The sequence below is a fragment of the Charadrius vociferus genome, unplaced genomic scaffold (genome assembly GCF_000708025.1).
Source record: "Charadrius vociferus isolate BGI_N301 unplaced genomic scaffold, ASM70802v2 scaffold17, whole genome shotgun sequence".
Taxonomy (NCBI): Eukaryota; Metazoa; Chordata; class Aves; order Charadriiformes; family Charadriidae; genus Charadrius; species Charadrius vociferus.
The window spans coordinates 35,868-55,055 of NW_009649163.1; the positions used below are offsets into that span (position 1 = coordinate 35,868).

At 39.6% G+C, this 19,188-nt stretch overlaps 2 protein-coding genes across 2 annotated transcripts in view; one reads left to right on the forward strand and one right to left on the reverse strand.

Annotated features, from left to right (window-relative positions):
• The window catches only part of HSCB (HscB mitochondrial iron-sulfur cluster co-chaperone), a 5,828-nt gene extending 4,955 nt beyond the window's left edge, over positions 1-873 (reverse strand). Inside the window, exon 1 of the mRNA XM_009888379.1 lies at positions 856-873. Coding sequence (XP_009886681.1) covers positions 856-873 — 18 coding nt within the window. The remainder of the gene's footprint in view (positions 1-855) is intronic.
• CHEK2 (checkpoint kinase 2) overlaps positions 871-19,188 on the forward strand; it is a 21,394-nt gene continuing 3,076 nt past the window's right edge. The window contains exons 1-12 of the mRNA XM_009888374.1: positions 871-1,121; positions 1,542-1,666; positions 1,950-2,097; positions 2,863-2,953; positions 3,912-4,020; positions 5,836-5,889; positions 6,909-6,970; positions 7,462-7,561; positions 9,219-9,305; positions 10,111-10,274; positions 10,495-10,610; positions 14,216-14,301. Coding sequence (XP_009886676.1) covers positions 872-1,121; positions 1,542-1,666; positions 1,950-2,097; positions 2,863-2,953; positions 3,912-4,020; positions 5,836-5,889; positions 6,909-6,970; positions 7,462-7,561; positions 9,219-9,305; positions 10,111-10,274; positions 10,495-10,610; positions 14,216-14,301 — 1,392 coding nt within the window. The 5' untranslated portion in view covers position 871. The remainder of the gene's footprint in view (positions 1,122-1,541; positions 1,667-1,949; positions 2,098-2,862; positions 2,954-3,911; positions 4,021-5,835; positions 5,890-6,908; positions 6,971-7,461; positions 7,562-9,218; positions 9,306-10,110; positions 10,275-10,494; positions 10,611-14,215; positions 14,302-19,188) is intronic.

Here is a 19,188-nt window from a genome sequence, read left to right on the forward strand (position 1 = left end):
CGGCAGCCCGCGGGCAGGTGGGTGCCGGTGGCCACAAAGGATGGCGACCACCCGGGGAAGGCTCAGGGCCCCCCGGCACGATGGGCACGGGTGCTGCTGGAGAAAGCCAGCTAAAGATGAGTTGGCCGGTGGATTGTTCCCTCTTAAGCGGGGGGAAAGTGCGATGCTGCTGTGAATTGCCCTGTCCTGACAGGGCAGGGGGACGCCCTTTGTTGCCTTGCTGCTGTCGTTGAGAGCAACTGCTAGGGATGTGGCGTGTATCTTCGAGTCTGGCAGAGTTCTGTGTGTTAATTGTGTATACCTGTGGCTTTTTTGTAAATAAAATTGCTGAATAGAACCTGCGTGGAAGAGAGATGTGAAAATTAGTGAGTTGCAACTTATATTAAAAGAATAGTCAGCCAAAACACAGAATTGGCTTGCTGTGTGATAAACCTGTTGGGTGTTTTCAGCATCAAGAAAATGTGCTTTGTTTTATAGTTCTTATTTTTTCTTTTTCAGTTTTCCCATTTGTGTTTGGGGAGGTGCAATGGTTCCTGCTTTGTGTGTGGATGCTTTGTCAGAGAGTGCTGCACACATGTTTGTGAAATAAAGTGTGAGCCTTGAAGAACTCAAGTAAAAATCTGGGAGTAAGATTTAACTGTAGTTTTAGAACCAGTAGAGGGAGCAACACTTTCTTTTTTGAAAGGAAAAACATCATGATTTGCAAAATTCTTGGGATTTACCTATAATCCACACATGCACAATTTGGTTGAAAGTTTTACTTATTTGAAGACTGAGAAGAGACTTGCATATTAGTAGTATGGTGTGTGAATGTTTGCCAATTTTGCTTTGCTGTAGTTAACTTTTAAAAAATACTCTCTTTGAAGCCAACATGTCTCGAGAGACTGGAAGTGAAGCGCAGCCGTCTCAAGGTGCCCAACAGTCACAGACTGGTACCAGTTCCTCTTCCAGTGGGTCACAGAGTACAAGTCAGTCTTCCTCAAGTTCTGGGACTCTCAGTTCTTTGGACACTGTTCCCACTCAGGAGCTTCCGTCGATCCCTGAGGACCAGGAATCTGAAGAGCTTGTTCCTCAGCCTTGGGGTCGACTCTTTGCACTTGGAAAAGGTTTCAGCAATTGTGGTATGTGCATACTGTAATAAGCCTCTTGGTTCATTTCTAGTACATGAGAAAGTTTTGAGCAGCTTGGTAGATAGCAGTGTCTTTTTCAAATTAAGTACAAGCTTGCCACTTTTGCAGTAATGTTGTATTTCATACCACATCCCAGTGTTTATATTGAGTGTCCAGGTACACAGCTTCTGTAGACTTGGAGGAGATTTAGAGGAATTGAAAACCCTACTATTACTAAAGAGGATACAATTATTAAAATACTGTACAAGGTGTTGATAGTGCTTGGTGCTTTGTCTGAATTAAGACAAATAAACTTGATTGTATAGAAAGAATCTTGTCTTTGTTATCCTATGTATCATTCTGTAGTGCCGTAGTTAATAACTTCCTGCACTTTTGTGTTCTCTCTTTGCTTTACTTACCTCTCCTCTACAGACTGCGTGAATGATGAATACTGGTTTGGAAGAGACAAAAGCTGTGATTATAGTTTTTCTAAGCTAGGATTGTCTGAGACTGGCTTCTACCAAAACTATAGCAAGAAGCATTTCCGAATTTTCAGGGTAGGTGCTAAAAAGGTTGACTGTCTCTTTCTGTTTTGGCATAATTGAAAAATACTGACTTTGGCAGGCGCGGATCCTAAAGAAATCAAAGTTTAAGAACCTTCAATGTTGACTCCTTTAACAAGACTCTTGGTAATGCTCCATTAACTCACTTTATGAAATAAACCCAGTAGTCTGGTTTCCTGAGCCAACAATAGTATTTTTTTTGTAGTCTGTCAGGTCTTTACAGTAGAGTAATTTTCCCCCTTGTGCTTATCTTTTACCATTTTTTTTTCTCTTTGAGGAAATGGGTCCAAAAAATTCTTATGTTGCCTACATTGAAGACCACAGTGCAAATGGAACCTTTGTGAATAGAGAGCTCATTGGAAAAGGGAAGAGGCTTCCACTGACTCACAACTCTGAAATTGCACTGTCTATACAGACTAATAAGGGTAAAACGTACTATAACATAAGTAGGTTCTTCATGTGTTGACCAAGAGGTTTTTTCTGCAATAATTTGAGTATCTTTCTTGCAAGCTGAGCTTCTTCGTGAGTGCTATTAAAATACAGTCATGAATTGATGTTTTAGTACTCGCATAAAATTTATCTGTACCCACCTCAAACCTAGGAAAAAATAGAAAATATAAAAGAAACTACATCAGGAACCACCTTACTGGGGTATAAACCTTTACAGTTGTTTTCCTATTTTTGAAATGCTTTTGTGCTTCAGTATCCGTGTATGTGTTGGTGGGAACGGGGAAACTATTCAAGGGAAGTTGAAAAAAACCCCAGGTACTTACCAGATGCTGCATAATAATTAAAAAATGCTCTTAAAAATTAGGAAGGTTGGGGGTTTGTTCCTTTGCCTTTGCTTTTCCACTAAGGTGCTGTCTTCCTGATTATCACTTCTCTTTGTTCCCTGCTGTGACATTGAAATTCTTGCCTGTTTTGTCCTTAAATGTACTGTTAGTTGATTAAACTCTGTTGTGAAGTTAATACCAAAGATGACAGTTTTCAGTAATAAGATCACCTTGCTAACCCATAGCCAATGTCATTGATAGCATCAATTCACTTTTTAATATGTTTATGGTTTTATCCTAGCAGGCAGCATTTTCTTAGTTATGTTGTTGACTATAAAAGCTCAGGAAGCATAGTTGTTCATTATAACAAAATTGTAAGGTTAATAACAGGAAAATTACCTCCATTTATCTTCCTAGTGTTTGTATTTTCTGATCTTATGGTGGATGATCAGCTGGTGTTTCCTAGAGAATTCAGAGAGAAATATATAATGTCAAAGACTTTGGGAAGGTAAGCATCCTTCTTTCTGCAGTCTTAAGCTTTAATTTTTTTACTGATTTTAGTACTTTGTGCTGGAATCATTACCAGTGTTAATTGAGCTGCTGATTCAAAAAAAAAAAAAAAAAAAGAAGAATGATAACACCTGAGAAAACCTGTTCTTTACAACAGCTTAAATGGGAATTTTGGCTTTATTCCTATAATTGGCTAGGGTTTTGTAACCTACCATTAATTGTGAAACCCGCTTTTTTTCTCTAGAAGAGAATAAACTCTGTAGATTCTTAACAAGTTCTTAAATTTTATATATCAGTTTACTCAGTTATTGGAAGTAGAAGGAAGAGCTTTATGTCAGAACATAGCTTTCTACAACATCATTGTTGAGGCCTTTGGACAAAAAGGGAAGGAACTGTTTTCAGGAAAAAGGAGAGAGTCTATCTTAAGTGGAGGCTTTATTTATCTCTTGGAAAAAGATGGTCAGTGAAGAATTTGGAGGAGAATGCTTAAATGGAAGCAAATCCGAGTGCAAAATACAAGGATTTATTTCTGCAATATAATGGCTACTTAGTAAAAATAAAAGTATTGTCGTATCTATTCTTCAGAATTGTGCAGTCCTGTGTTGAGAGAGCTCTTCACTAAGTTCTCGTCTATTAAATGCATTTGTGTGATGGAAATGCTGACAGAGCTTGTCCTTGATATTCACTGGTACCCTTTGTACAAACAGATTAGTCGCTCTACATATTTAGTCCTGCATTTTTGAATGGGTGGCCCTTGACATCAGTTGCTATTTAAATAGACTTCCTAACTGTTGAATGCTTTCTGAGAAAGTTTTGACAACATGCCATATTCAGAAAGTCAGAAAGCGGCAGCCTCAAATTGTGTGTAATCAAATGCTTTCATTTCATTTGTCTATACTTATGCAGATTTTTGAAAGGTATTTGTACGCATTAACATAGCTGTGTTTTGATGTTAGTGGTGCCTGTGGAGAAGTCAAACTGGCATTTGAGAAGAGCACTTGTAACAAAGTTGCGGTAAAGATAATCAACAAACGGAAGTTCATGGCGAGTGGTATTAGAGAGGTGGTAAGTATTTTTGTGTGTTTGTCTGTGTTTTGGTCATCTTGCAGTGGTCCTGGAATATTTGGTAACCTCTGACTCCCTGGCTCTCTTCACCTAAAGAGGATTTTCTCACTTGGTGTCTTCTGTATGTAATTTCAAAATTCCTTTTGATCTTACCTATAGAATTCTCTAGAAAATGCTTGCTTTTATTCCTTGACCACGTTTCGTTATATTCATAATTTAGGACTGGTTGTTAATGTGGTATATACAAAGGGTGGTGGGGAGTCTTGTGGGGTTTATCTCCTAAAATGCATAGGCCCATCATAACCAGTGGAGTCTGAACAAAAATCTACAAACACTGCTAATTTTATTGTATTCTGCATCATACTACTTTTTAATAAAATTGTATGAAGCCCTTTGGGAAGGGCTTTTCATGTGTCTAGTCTTGTAGCAGAAGCCTGAATTTAAAGAAGAACAAGCCGAGTGGCTTTGCTCCAACATGAGAAAGATCCAAGCAATGTCATATCTATTACTCTAACTTCAATTTTATATAAGGGTGTAGAATAAACTTTGAAGAAAAGTACAGTTAGAGGCAAAAGTGCATGGAAGAAGGAGTTATGTAAATTGTGCTGCTGTGGATTTACTAAAACTAAATCAAGTAAGATTAACCTTATTAATTTCTTTGATGAGAAAATGGACTTCAGTGCACAGATACAATATACGGAATTGGTTCAAACTGACAAAGTATTTCATGGGATACTGTATAGGAAACTACTACTTGATCTGGAAGATATTTTTGTGAAGACAAAATTCTAAGGTGAAAAGGTAGCTGGCTGAGGAAAGGATACCAGGAGGTTTCAGTGGGAGTGGAATTAGTTACTAGTGGAAGTTTTGAGAATTTGTCTTGATGTTAGTCTTCTGCACTATTACGTTTAGAGGTCATGGCACAAAAAGTGGGAATCTACTAATTCAACTCTGGCACTGACCCAGAGTCTCTGTCGATGGAAAGGAAGACTGCAGTATCATGTATGAACAACTGATACTTTTGTATGCTGGAGTAATAGAAGTTAGGTGTTTAAAAGTGCAAGTTTGTATACTTCAGGATCAGCAACAATTTCTGCTATAATCTACACTTTTCCTAGTTCAGAGGAGGGGGTAGATATAGTTATTGGCACATGAATATGTGACATCAGTGTGATTGAAAATTGCAAAATGCTATTTTGGAACATCTCTAATAAGGATTAAGAAATGCTGTTATGAATTATAATTATTAAGAAATGCCATTGTACAAAGCAGATAGGGCTGCATCTGGAATCTTGTATACAGATTTGATCTTGTGTGTGTTCAAAGGTGATTGATTTGGATTGAAAGAAGAGAAGAAAACCTGCTGAGTTGATTTCATGAGTTGAGCCTAAGCCATAGATTAAAAGAATCTGTTTATGTTATCTTGCAAAACAGAGGCTGGGAGAGAGTAGTATTTAATTTTAGGGTGGGCCCATATGGGAAGCATCTTGGGGGGAGGATAGCTGTTTAAAGCACAATACCGATATATGCTTGCCAAGATTATTTTTTTTTCAGTTTGGAAACTATGTGGAGATTTCTAACCTGCAGTGAAATGACATGTCTGGAGCAATATCTTGCTACAGATAGTGAGAGCAGATTGTTCATTTAATTCACTGAAGGCACCTGATCAGTTTATGGAAAAAGATTATGTTATGGTTGCTTAAAGTATGAAGGGACATGAAACGATGGCTTTTCTGGTACTGTCTTGTATTTCTGATGTGTCTTATTCCTGAACAGCACTGTCTTACCCAATACAATATTTGATTCTTTTAATAGAACCCAGCTTTTAATATCAATACAGAAATTGAAATTTTGAAGAAAATAGATCACGTGAGTGTTATTGTACTTTTTTATTCTTCTTTGCTGCCTATGGTACTTCTGTAGTTCACTGACCTTAGTGTAGTAACTAAAGATCAATTTTATCCATGTAGAAAATATGCTAAAATATGCATATAACTTTTCTTGTGAGTAAGTCTATTGAACGCTTATTATTTCTTCTTTTAAGTATATTATGTCTTTACAGATTTGAGGTTTTAAAACCTTGGACAACTGAGATGTAAATTTGAGAAGAAACTTCACAGGAGAAGTTTCAACCTGAACCACTGTTGCAGAAATCTTTCCTTGATGCATGTTTTTGTAAATACTGCCAGTTAACCAAATACAAAGATTAGATTCCACTGGCAATTTTCTGAATTTGTATCCCCTCGTTCCCCTGTACGCCCCTCCCTGCCCTGCAAAAGGCGTTTCTTTTACTTTTGTGAAGAAGAAAGTGTGCATAGCTTAATGAACTTTCCCTTGCTTCCCAGTGTACTATTGCATATAAAGAAAATATTGAGGGTATGGTAACTCACAACTGGAAAAAATAAGGATATTTGTTCAGCTGTAGTCACCGCAAGAGTTGACTGGTTTTGTGTGTGGATTTACGAGGGGAGAAGACAACAGACTTCAATGTTGTTTGCCAAAGCCTGGGGCACTAGTCAGTTTTGTTAAGTGTTAGTTTAACAGGCATGGTTGAAATCATACTGAAAGAGCAACTTTAGGATGATAAACTGTTGATAATATATTTTACAAATGAACTGGAAGAGGATAGATTTAGAATAGATATTAGGAAGCAATTTTTCCCTGTGCGGGCAGTGAGCCCCTGGGGCAGGTTGCCCCGAGAAGCTGTGGCTGCCCCATCCCTGGAGGTGTTCAAGGCCAGGTTGGACGGGGCTTGGAGCAACCTGGGCTGGGGGGAGGTGGCCCTGCCCAGGGCAGGGGGGGGTGGGACTGGGTGGTCTTCAAGATCCCTTCCAACCCAAACCATTCTATGATTCTACTTTTTTGTGTTCCCTTTTTTTTATTATTAGCCGTGCTTAATCAAGATCAAAAACTTCTTTGAAGCAGAGGATTACTACATTGTTTTGGAACTGTAAGTAACTTGTTTGAACGTAAACGCATAAAATGAAATGTTTTTCATAGCCACAAAGGATGTGTATAGTTCTGAACTCTGGGGGTTTTTGTTTGTTTTGTTTTTTTCTTTTGCTGGCCTCCACTGTTCTCTGAAACCTTTGTAAAATTAGTACTAGGGTAACCAGGAGAGTAATTCTCCTATGCTTTGAAGGCACTTAGTGCCTTGATAGTTGCCCACTATGCTGCTGTTGTGGATCGCTGCTACTTTTTTTGATTTTCAGCTCGTAAGAGGAGGCTGATCAAAAATCTTGTAACAACTCCCATTGAAGACTCAGGAGATTAGGCTTTATTCAGCAGCCCGTGTGCTGTATTTAGGACGTTGCTCACTCGTTTTCAGAAATGTATTCCTTCTCTGTAGTCAAAATAGCCAAATGTTTTGGTGTCAGTCTTGTCTAATGAGATGAATCTTTTGAAAGTAATATATTGACTTGTTACCTGCATTTGTTTTAGGATGGAAGGAGGAGAATTGTATGATAGAGTGTCAAGGCCAATCAAGATGAAAGAAGCTACCTGCAAGTTGTATTTTTATCAGATGCTGCTTGCTGTAAAGGTAGATAATAATGAATTCTACAATATGGTTATGAATATGAACGTCAGATGAATTTTTCTGTCATTTGTCGCTTCTGAAACCTGTGCAAGCAATCGGCACAGCACTCTTAACAAGTTGGTTTAACAAGATTCTTTACCTCACTGCAGCCAAAGAACATTCAAACACTCTTGCTCATTAAAAACAAGGACTAAATTAGTACAGGCTGTGCTTGTTGATGGCAGGATTATCATGTGAGACTTTTAGTAGTGTGTGGGCAAAGAGTCATCAGTGTAGTAGCCTTCAAAAAAATTAGTGATCGGATGCTTTACTATGCACTCCTGAATGGGCATTTCACTTCAGTAGACAACAGATTAAGACTACTTTAGTAGATTTCAAATACTGAATATTGAGTCTTTAGATAAATTTCTTTGAAATTCATGAAATGGTAAGCATATTTCATTAGTAACTTCTGCAAGATTGTTTTCTACATCAAACTTAATTGTCTGGACCTGAATATGCTTTCAGTTCAATTCTTTTCCTTTTTTCTTTTGACTCAATTTTAATATCTTGCAACTGCCAAGAATAGAAACTTAGTAGTTGTTGTGTAGCAGGAATTCATAAATAATAAACCTAGAATGATTTTCCTCATTAGTGAGTAAACTATTGTATTTTTCCCCAATTCTCATTTTTGGGACAGCTGCTCATATAATAGAAATGGTGTTATTGCCTGCTACTTCATGATGATACTATGTCTTCAGGTAAAATAAAGAAAAGCTTCCCTTCAGTGTAAATGTGAAGACATCTGTAGTACGTATTTTGTACTACTAGTTAGAATCAATGTTGTTGCTAGTTTTAATGAAGAATTCATTGTATCTTAATATATCAGCCATTTATGACTGAGCTTTGATTCTTGCTTGCTGTCAGACGTCCTCCCAATGAAGGTAGAAGTCTGTTGTCAGATTTGGAGTCAGTAGAAAACTGGATAGTAGACCTGGACATAGACTTCAGAACTGCAGATAAGGGAACAATTCTGCATTTACCTCAAAGAAGTAATTTTTTTCAAAATCCTTTGTATATTTAATCTGACGTTGATCTTGTATCTCCTCCTTACTCAGTTTTCCTAGTTATATCACCAGGTTTTTGAACCCTTTTTCAGCCTCCGGCTCTTTGACGACTGAGGTGTATTTTGAATCTGTCTACTGTTACTCACCAGTGCGAGGACTGTTGTGGCTTGGTGATGCAAACTGAAATGTGGACTTGTATTTAAGAGGTTATGATCATACAATAATGATGACTAAGAGAAAGGAAAAAGAGATGGAAAACCAGAATTCCTACAAAGACAATGTAGAACTTTGGTCGTCCTTAGTCCTGTTGCTTTTACTGAGATGAGGAAAGAAATATAGCTTTTGAGTGAACGGGAAGAATGGAACATCTTGCCAGGTCTACATAGTGTGCTTGTATTGAGATTTGACATTTGAAGCATAATGGTTTCTAAGGCTGGGGGTTTTGTTTGCTTGTTTGCTTTAAGAAGTCATAAGCTGTGTAGCTTTAAATGTATATATGCCTCTTACACAACCATTTCAGTTATCCTGCCATTGCAACATGAAAATTTGGAAAACTTACATTTAAAAAAGTTAATAGTCTGGTTTTCTTTGATTGTACATCTGTATTTATCTAGTATCTTCATGACAATGGAATTATACACCGAGATCTAAAGCCAGAGAATGTGCTACTTTCATCTTCTGAAGAGACATGCCTTATAAAGGTAAGGAAACTTACATTCCTTCTTGTTTATTCAGAAAATTGGGGGTATTCCTTCCCATTCTTCTCAATATTTATTTAAACATAGCAAAAAACCCAAAGCATTGTGGTATTAGTCATACAAACTATGAAGTTACTTAAAGCATTGAGGGTTTTTTTATAATTTTAATTTTATATTTGTGGATATTTCAATCCATACACTTCTCTAAGAACAACTGAGAAATGTCATGCTTGCATTGCACTTAATTGAGTACACAATTTCAAATGTCGATTTTTTTTTTTTTCCCCCCAATAAAATCTAAATCCTTGAATTACAGACAGCATTTCCACAAATATCCAGCCTGTACGGTGACAGGTTACTTTGTTGTTGGTTTGGGTTTTTTTGTGGGGGATTTAGGTTTGGGGTTTATTGTGGGTGGGTTTTGTTGGGTTTCTTTTGTTTGTTTGTTTCCAGATAAAGCATTGAATAGATCTGCATGCTAAACTGCTTATTTTTCAAGTAATCTCTTCTAATAAACTATAATTCCTTTATTCTGTGGTTGTCCCTTCACATCCAAATCTGAGAATACTTTTTGCTAGTGTAAAGTGTGATCCTCTGTCATTTCTCCCTGCTCCTTCTCTCCCATTCTCAGTTATTGTTTACTGACTGCTTAACAATGTTTGGGGTAAATTTTGTTCATAGTCATGCAGTGGAACTGACTTGGAAAGAAGAAACTTAATGTTACCTCCTGATGTATGTTGACAATATGATATGTTCTAGCACAATCAATCCTAATATGTAATGTGCTGTTACCATTTTTAAATACAAGATTACAGATTTTGGACAATCCAAGATTCTTGGAGAAACTTCTCTTATGAAAACATTATGTGGTACTCCCACGTATCTTGCTCCTGAGGTTCTAAATTCACTTGGGACTGCTGGATACAGCCGAGCTGTGGACTGCTGGAGTTTAGGAGTTATTCTTTTTGTATGGTAAGATATTATGTAGATGCTACCTTCATTGGGCAGTCATTGACATACGTGGCTTGAGACTTGGCAACTTCAGTGTCTTTATTAGGAAGTGAAAGTGTGTTTAAAACTATGTACATGTAAAAGATGCTACGATAGCAGGTGCTTTAAAATGTGTGATTTTAGTGTTTCATTCACTATGACAAAATCTGTATTTTTTAACTTGTTGTCTTCTTTCATATAGCTTGTGTGGATATCCACCATTTAATGAGCAAAATACTCGACTATCTCTGAAAGATCAAATCACTCGTGGAGAATACACATTCATTTCAAAAGAATGGAAGCATGTATCAGACATGGGTATGACTCCATTACAATGGGTAGCAGAATATCTAGCTCTTTTCCTGTCGTTTTTGTTTTACTTTAACTTCTTTTCAGCTGTATGGCACATTGCATGTTGATATGGTTAGTTTCTAAAGTAGTCTTTTAAAAATGTTTTTGTTTTTTTAAGTTCAAAGTTGAAGCATTAGAGAGACATTACAAACATTAGAAAGGTGACAAAAGGAAGACTAGGGAAAACGTGGGCCCTCTCTGGAAGGAAAGGGGAGACCTGGTCACCCGGGTTATGCACAAGGCTCATTGACTTTTTTGCTTCACTCTTTACTGGCAAGTGCTCTAGCCACACCACCCAAGGTGCAGAAGGCAAAATCAGGGACTGGGAGAATGAACAACCACCCACCGTAGGAGAAGACCAAGTTCCATCTAAGGAACCTGAAGGTGCACAAGTCCATTGGACCTGATGAGATGCATCCATGGGTCCTGAGGGAACTGGTGGATGAAGTTGCCAAGCCACTATCCATCATATTTGAGAAGTCATGCCAATTTGGTGAAACTCTTGCTGACTTGAAAAGCAGAAATATAACCCCCGTTTTTTAAAAAGGGAAAAAAGGAAGACCTGGGAAACTGCAGGCCGGTCAGTCTCACCTCTGTGCCTGGCAAGATCTTGGAGCAGATCCTCCTGGAAACTATGCTAAGGCACGTGGAAAATAAGGAAGTGATCGGTGGCAGCCAACATGGCTTCACCAAGGGCAAATCATGTCTGACAAATCTGTTTGCCTTCTACGATGGCATTACAGCATTGGTAGTTAAGGGAAGAGCAACTGACATCATCTACCTGGACTTGTGCAAAGCATTTGATGCTGTCCCACATGACATCCTTGTCTCAAAATTGGAGAGACATGGATTTGACGGACGGACCACTCGTTGGATAAAGACTTGGCTGGATGGCTGCACTCAGAGTTGCGGTCAAAGGCTAAATGTCCAAGTGGCAACCAGTGATGAGTGGTGTTCCTAAGGGGTTGGTACCGAGACTGGTGCTGTCTAACATCTTAGTTGGCGACAGTGGGGTTGAGCGCACCCTCAGCAAATTTGCCAACACCACCAATCTGTGTAGTGTGGTCAACACGCTGGAGGGGAGGAATGCATCCAGAGGGACCTGGACAGGCCGGAGAGGTGGGCCTGTGCAAACCTCATGAAGTTCAACAAGGCCAACTGCAAGGTCCTGCACCTAGGTCAGGGCAATCCCAAGCACAAATACAGGCTGGGCAGAGAATGGGCTGTGAGCAGCCCTGAGAAGGAGTTGCGGGTATTGGTGGATGAAAAGCTCAACATGAGCCAGCAATGTGCACTGACAGCCCAGAAAGCCAACCGCATCCTGGGCTGCATCAAAAGAAGCATGGCCAGCAGGACGAGGGAGGGGATTCTGCCCCTCTGCTCTGCTCTGGTTAGACCGCACCTGGAGTACTGTGTCCAGTTCTGGAGCCCTCAACATAAGAAGGACATGGATCTGTTGGAGTGGGGCCAGAGGAGGCTCCGGAGATGCTGCGGGGGCTGGAGCCCCTCTGCTGGGAGAACAGACTGAGAGAGTTGGGGAGGGTTCAGCCTGGAGAAGAGAAGGCTCCAGGGAGACCTTATAGCCCTTTCCAGTACCTGAAGGGGCCCTACAGGAAAGATGGGGTGAAACTCTTTCTCAGGGATTGTAGCGATAGGACGAGGGGTAATGGTTTTAAACTGAGAAAGGGTGGATTTAGATTAGATATTAGGATTTAGATTAGATATTAGGAAGAAATTCTTTACTCTCAGGGTGGTGATACACTGGGAGGTTGCCCCGAGAAGCTGTGGCTGGCCCATCCCTGGAGGTGTTCAAGGCCAGGTTGGACGGGGCTCTGAGCAACCTGGGCTGGGGGGAGGTGGCCCTGCCCAGGGCAGGGGGGTTGGAACAAGATGATCTTCGAGGTCCCTTCCAACCCAAAGCATTCTATGATTCTATGAAACAGCAGATGCATTTTCATTGAAGAGATTTCTTAGTAATATTTAGCTTAATAACTAAATAACTAAATAAAGTAATATTTAGTTAATAACTACAGAAGTATAGAGTTTTCAGGCACACATGTCTATTTTTCCTCTTTTCACTTTTTCTTCTGACTTTATCAAGCTGGTCTACAAACTTTGCCTTGTACAAAGATTCTTCAAGTGTTGAACCAAAAATGCCAGGAATTTAAGGGAAATGAGTTAAAATTCCAAGAGAGAAATGTTAAGAGTAATTTCATGGTGCTAGTCTTTAAGCTTAAAATATCAGCCACATTTGTGGAATCAGCTGTTAAGTTTGGCCCACTCTAAGCTAAGTAGTCTGCAAAACTAATCGAGCTTTTTCATAGCAAACTGAAATCATAGTTACTGTCTGCATGCATTTCTTCTTCAGGACATATTATATGCACAAAATAATTGTAGTATTTGCCTTGGATACTCCTTTGTATGTGCAGAGGAGTTTCTAATAAATGTGATCATTCTTTTTCTAGTAAAGTTATCAAATACAACTCCTTCCTGAATTATTTGAAGCTTATTCAATAATAAGTCAGACATATGTAAGAATGGAAACTGTGTTAAGGTTGTACATAGTCTTAATAGTATGTATAACAGAATAATCAGATACAATGAAAAGTAAATCTTGTCAAAATTCCTCTATGGGAGATTTGGAGTCATAAAATATGACACAAATGCCGTATTTTTCAGTGTCTATTAAGCAGTTTCCTAAGAAAATAAAGTTTACATGATTATGTTGAGCACATATCTCTTCTTTCCTATCTTCCCAGATGGATAATCTGCTCTCCAAGACACTGTAAACCAGGAAACTTAATTTAGCTGTCTTTGCTTGTCCACAGTAATACTGAAGCTCTTAGGAAATTGCTGAACTTCCTGTGCATGCTCAGAACATCAATTGTGGACACAGAATCACAGAATGGGTAGGGTTGGAAGGGACCTCTGGAGATCATCTAGTCCAACCGCCCGGCCAGAGCAGGGTCACCTACAGCAGGTTGCACAGGACAGCGTCCAGGCGGGTTTTGAATGTCTCCAGAGTGGGAGACTCCACCCCCTCTCTGGGCAGCCTGTTCCAGTGCTCCACTACCCTCAAAGTAAAGAAGTTCCTTCTCATGTTAAGATGGAACTTCCTATGTTCAAGTTTATGCCCATTACCCCTCGTCCTATCACTGGGCGCCACTGAAAAAAGACTGCTCCCATCCCCCTGGCATCCTCCCGTTAAGTATTTGTAAGTATTAATAAGATCCCCCCTCAATCTTCTTTTCTCTAGACTAAAGAGACCCAAGTCCCTAAGCCTTTCTCTATAGGAGAGATGTTCCAATCCCCATGCTCAGTATATCGGTAATTTTGGTATGCTGAAAAGTGTTAAATCATGTGCATGTGAAGGAAAAATGGTTCTAGTCTGCACCCCTCCATATGCATAGAAAAAAGAAAAGTGCTCTGCCTAGCCAGTATTTCTGCGTATTGTCCTGAAGTGTTATCAGTCGCATTGTTGCACGTAGCTTTGGTTTGTGCATATTACAGAACTTATTTTCAGGTAATGAATTTATTGATTATATGCCAACCAACTCTTTTTATTATCTTAGCTCTGGATCTTGTGAAGAAGCTGTTAGTGGTGGATCCAAGCAAACGTCTTACAACAGAGGAAGCCTTAGAGCATCCTTGGCTTCAGGTAGGCATTGAGTCTTAACTGAAGTACAGCAAAGCTGGCTTGTTCTGGGGATAATGATGTAAATTCATCTTGACGTACATTCAAAGGCAGTTCAATAGCCTGAATTTTATGAGATTTTGTTGATACAGTGTAATTTGTTTCAGCAAGGAAGCAGGGGAACACTGACTATTCTGGTCACCAGAGATAGAACAGGTGCCTAATCCTGCTGTGGAGAATACCATAAAAGGGATACGATGATGTGCAATGAGAGCTTCAATTCTTTAGCTTCATGGGACTAGCAACTGTTACCTTAAGTTAGCGCTTAAGACTGCCTGTCCATAGGCTGTCTCTGACAGTAGGCAGCAGAAGAGCAATTGTCATTTGGTGCTTCTCATAGGCACGTGCTGCTGCCTGCCTGCCAGCTGGCTGTACAGTTTCTGCTGGCTGCTGTAAGACCAGAGAGGTCCTACTGCCTACTTACAGAAGAAGAGGAGAGGAAGAAAAGGCCTTGTTTAGGAATTATTTGTGTGTTTTACTGGCGTTGTCAATGACATGTAGGAAGAGGAGCCATCAGATCCCAACCTGTAGGATGACATTAGCCCAGGTACTGTAGCTGCCACTTTCCTGTTGGACAACTCTAAACCAAGCAGAGTGAGCATCTTGAACAGACTGCTTCCATGTCTCTCTGTTGGAAGCAAGATGATCTTGCAGCACCTTGTTGTGTGTCAAAACCTTTGTGGGATGGAACCTTCTCTTTCTTGCAGCGTACGGAACAGAGATGCTTCTTCACTCTCTCAACAAGCAAATGCTGTCTCTGCAGCACACGGATTGTTCTTCTTTTCCTGTTCTCCTTGTCTTTTCCTCTTGCAATGGCAACGAGACCCCCTGTTGTTTTTCAATGTGTTTATTTTCTTGGCCCCTGTCCCTGCAAAAGCCTTCATTAGCTCTTCCCCCTTCCTATTGCTGCTTTTACAGCATGGTATGCTTTCTCAGTCCTTCAGTTCCATGGTCCTTTTCAACTGTTATTGCTGCTATTTGTAGTATTGTAGCCTTGCCTGATGCTGCTCAGTGCCTTTTTCTACTCTAAACACATTTCTGCTTGATTTCCATTTTAATTGACTTCTCCTTTGCCTTCAACCTTGTCATGAGGTCTCCATATGTAGGTTTTACCTTGCCACATCACACAGTCTTCTGCCAGAGAGAAAAAAGAATCAGTAACTTACTCCTCTCTTCTCCAAAGTGGCCACACTATCCTTAGTTTTATTTCTGTTGCCTTTTCTCTTTATTATCTGGATAGTGCATCGTCTTTGTGGCTTAACTGTCTAACAGCACTGCAGCTCACAAGACTTCATGTACCCTCTCTGCACAGGCTGAGGGCGTTTCTCAGCCTTGACCAATTTGATTACCTCCTGATGCAGCCTGACCCATGCTGGAATGTGTCTTACTGCTCACTGTGCTGGAACCCTTGGCAACAGCCATAAGAACTTGTATAGGAGAGCTTTTTCTTCTTTTGGTCTCATGATGTTTATTACATTGTCATATAATAAATGTGGCTCAAAGCAGTTTGGTCCTTGCCAAGCATTGTAATTCTCTCAGACTAAATCCACAATATCTCATGGTTGATGCATCTTCAGTAACCTGTATTCAGGTAAGGGAGACGGACTCAGATGCTATAATTTGTCCACCTATCTAGCTGGAAGAAGGCATTTCATAGTTTATATGTTCACTATTCCGTGGTTATCCCATGGATATTTGTCTCTGGATTATGTTTTATAGGCATTGTAGAGTACTGAAGACTTCTGTCGAGCTAAACTAGGTTCCGTTCCAGCCTATCATCTTTAGTTAAATAGTGTCAGGACTGCTGCAGTCCTGTCATCTCTGGCCTTTCCATCAAAACAGCTGTGTTTTCTTTGTGGGAGGAAGATGAAACTCATTTTGATGTTAAGAGATCACAGTTCAGTGGTCCAATGGTAAATTCCAACAATGACGTCTTCATGGTCTCTGCTTAGGAAGACTTGGAATATGTAGAGCTTGCAAATATCTGCCTGGGTCAACACTGTAGAGTAGTGGTTGAGCACAAGCAGTAGGTACAGCTCTTTCTACTTCTGTGCCATGCCATCCAGCAAGTTGCAGGTCTGTTGCTCTATTTAATGCCAACTTTTTTGTCACTAATTCTTTCCCACCATCCAGTTGGCTTCTGCTGGAAGTTGTGGTGCCAGTTTAGCAGCAGAGTTTGATGACCCTCTCTATCTTTAATTTTTGTTGAAGGATACTGTTATTAAGCTGCTCGTCTCCATACTATGGTCCTGATTCCTTGGAATTTTTTCTCAGAAAATAAAGCCCAGTCTGCATCTGTAACTAGTCTGTGCGTTCAAATTTTTAGTCCCTGCAGACAGGACTGCAAAAAAGACGTGGAGTATTCTGCTGAATACCTTCTTCCAATACAACCAGCAGCTTCTGCATCCTTTTGGAGCCACCTCTTCTCAGAACTGTTTAACACCTGAGAATCAAGATGTGGTTTTTAGAGACCAAGGCTGATTGTGGTTCTGATAGGATGGACCTCCACCTTTGAGCATTGTAACAGAGTCCCACTTCCTCATCTTGTTTGTGTGGGCAGGCAGTGCAGAATCCTGCGGATTTTTTCTGGCAAGTGCCCAGGACTACTCTGTCCTTACTATGATGAGTATGAATAAGTATCATTGGTTTGGGAACCCTCTGAGTAGGAGGTGATGGTTTCTCTGCCTCCTGTTACAGTGTAGTTAGGTTTGTGAGAGGTAGCCTTTAGGTGGTCTTTTATTAGTTTTGGCACTCCAGAGGTGACCACTGGGCCTATGAGCTTTCCTGGATATTTTTGCTTGAGGAGGCTGAAGAAAGCCACCCCGCCTTCCTGAGACAGAAAATGCATTTGGATGACTGTTTTTAAGTCATTAACTTGTGCTAATTATAATGCTGGGCACCAGAAAATTCTTCCTGACATTTCTGCCTTTTACTACTGTAGTTATGTGTGTAACTTATACAGTGAGTTAATCGGCTGTAGATTCTCACATTTAGATTATTATAATTCTGAGCAGGAAATGTTATTGGTAAACCCTGCTACACTTACTTTAAGAATCGCTAGTATGCATAATAGGAAATATATGACAATGATTTAGACACGCTAAGAATTTGAGATATTTCTGTATGTTAAGTCAGGTTGTTAGCATCTTGATTACGTATTCCTTTTAGGGACACCTCTTACTGTTATGTTTAATTTTGAAGACAGGACAAAAAGTTTCAGAAAACATACCTGCAAATCCAAATGTCATTGACCATTCAGATGCCATTCTTTAAACTGTTTCCCTTCATGGGCTGTTACTAAGACTATCAGTTGTTTATAGGTGATGTACACTGCCTGCTTGGAAGGCCAACATCCAATATGTTCAGTTCTAGATATCACACACGTTGAATACTACCACCAAAAGAGCTCCTTGAGTCCTGTTACTGTGAGTAGTGAGAAGGAGTTACTGGCTCCCCACTCCCTCTTGTGTTGTCTGTAAGTATTGTCTTTAAGAGTTAGCATGGAAGAAACACAACAGATGCATACTTTACGTGTACAGCTAGTGCCTGTTAGCTCTCTCTAATGGTTCTGGGTCCACTAGGGAATTTTTCAGATATTAAAAGTAAGCATGTTCTCAAAACGGAACTTAATTTCTACAGCTGTATCTAAACCAGTAGTGCTTTCAAATTAGTGTTTTAAATACCTGTGCTGTTTACTCCATTCTTTGTTTAAATTTAAAACTTTAAATCTTAATGGGCTGCTTAAAGCTAAGTACTACTCAGTGGAGATGTCTTACCTGTATTTACTAGGTACTTAATAAAACATTTCTCAAAGGCATGTAAACAATTAATTGCTGCTTCTCCGTGTTTAAACTTCTCTGGGATCTTTTGAATGGGAAAAGAGTAGTTGCTTGCATGCTGAAAAAAGTCAGGTGTTTGTTATATAAACGGAAAAAATTTTATCTTATCTTGCTCATCAACTCAAATGTAGCCATAGTCAAAACAGGTGACACTGGAAAAGAAAGAGAAGACCCAGTTCTATATAAAATAAACTGGGTGTTCACATTAAAGCCTTTTTGTAGCACTGAAGAACATATTTAAACCAAAAAAAGGAGATACTGTGTTACTCCATAGCTTAGAAAAAGAACTCCCTTCCCTGCCTTCACTAAAAAAAAAAAAAGCTAAAACATTTAAAAAACTTAGGAGCTCAATAATCCTTATTTCTAATTGTCTCTAGCAGTGAATGTCTCAGTCAATTCTCTTTGAGTTTCCCAGTCTTTGCTGTGATAATGGAAAAATATTATACAACTGTTAGCTTCAGTAAGTCATTTTGAATAAATGTCTGGTTTTGGTTCTAGATCAGTTGTTCAGTTGGTGAACACACAGTCACTGTGCAGAGCTCAGCTGAAGGAAATGATCTGTATTAAATCATTATGAGCAGCACACTGTGTTTAGTCCTGTGAAAGGTTTAAAGACCTGACTTTGGGTTTGGAAGTCTGATTTAGGGTTTGTAGGTAATCCATAACAACCTGTTCTAATAAAATTCCTGCAGGAGAAATTGCTGAAACTAGAGAATGAGATTTTCTTTTCAAAACGGGGAGCATGCTATGCCAACTAAATATCTTCTTTGCATCGATTTCCTGTTCCCTGAGGTTGCCTGCACGTACCAAGAGCACCCCAGTCACTGGCAGCTGAACCAGAACGAGGTTACATGCTAGCTTTTTCTCTTGAAACGTGCCTGACTTTCTGCTAAACTAGCCTCTCTTAACAAAGGATCTCTGCTGCCCTTCCGTCCCTGTGCTGTCCTTTCCTCCTCTTAATGCTTCTGCAGCCGGGCCTGTTTATGCACAGCTGACACTAATAAGTCCACTT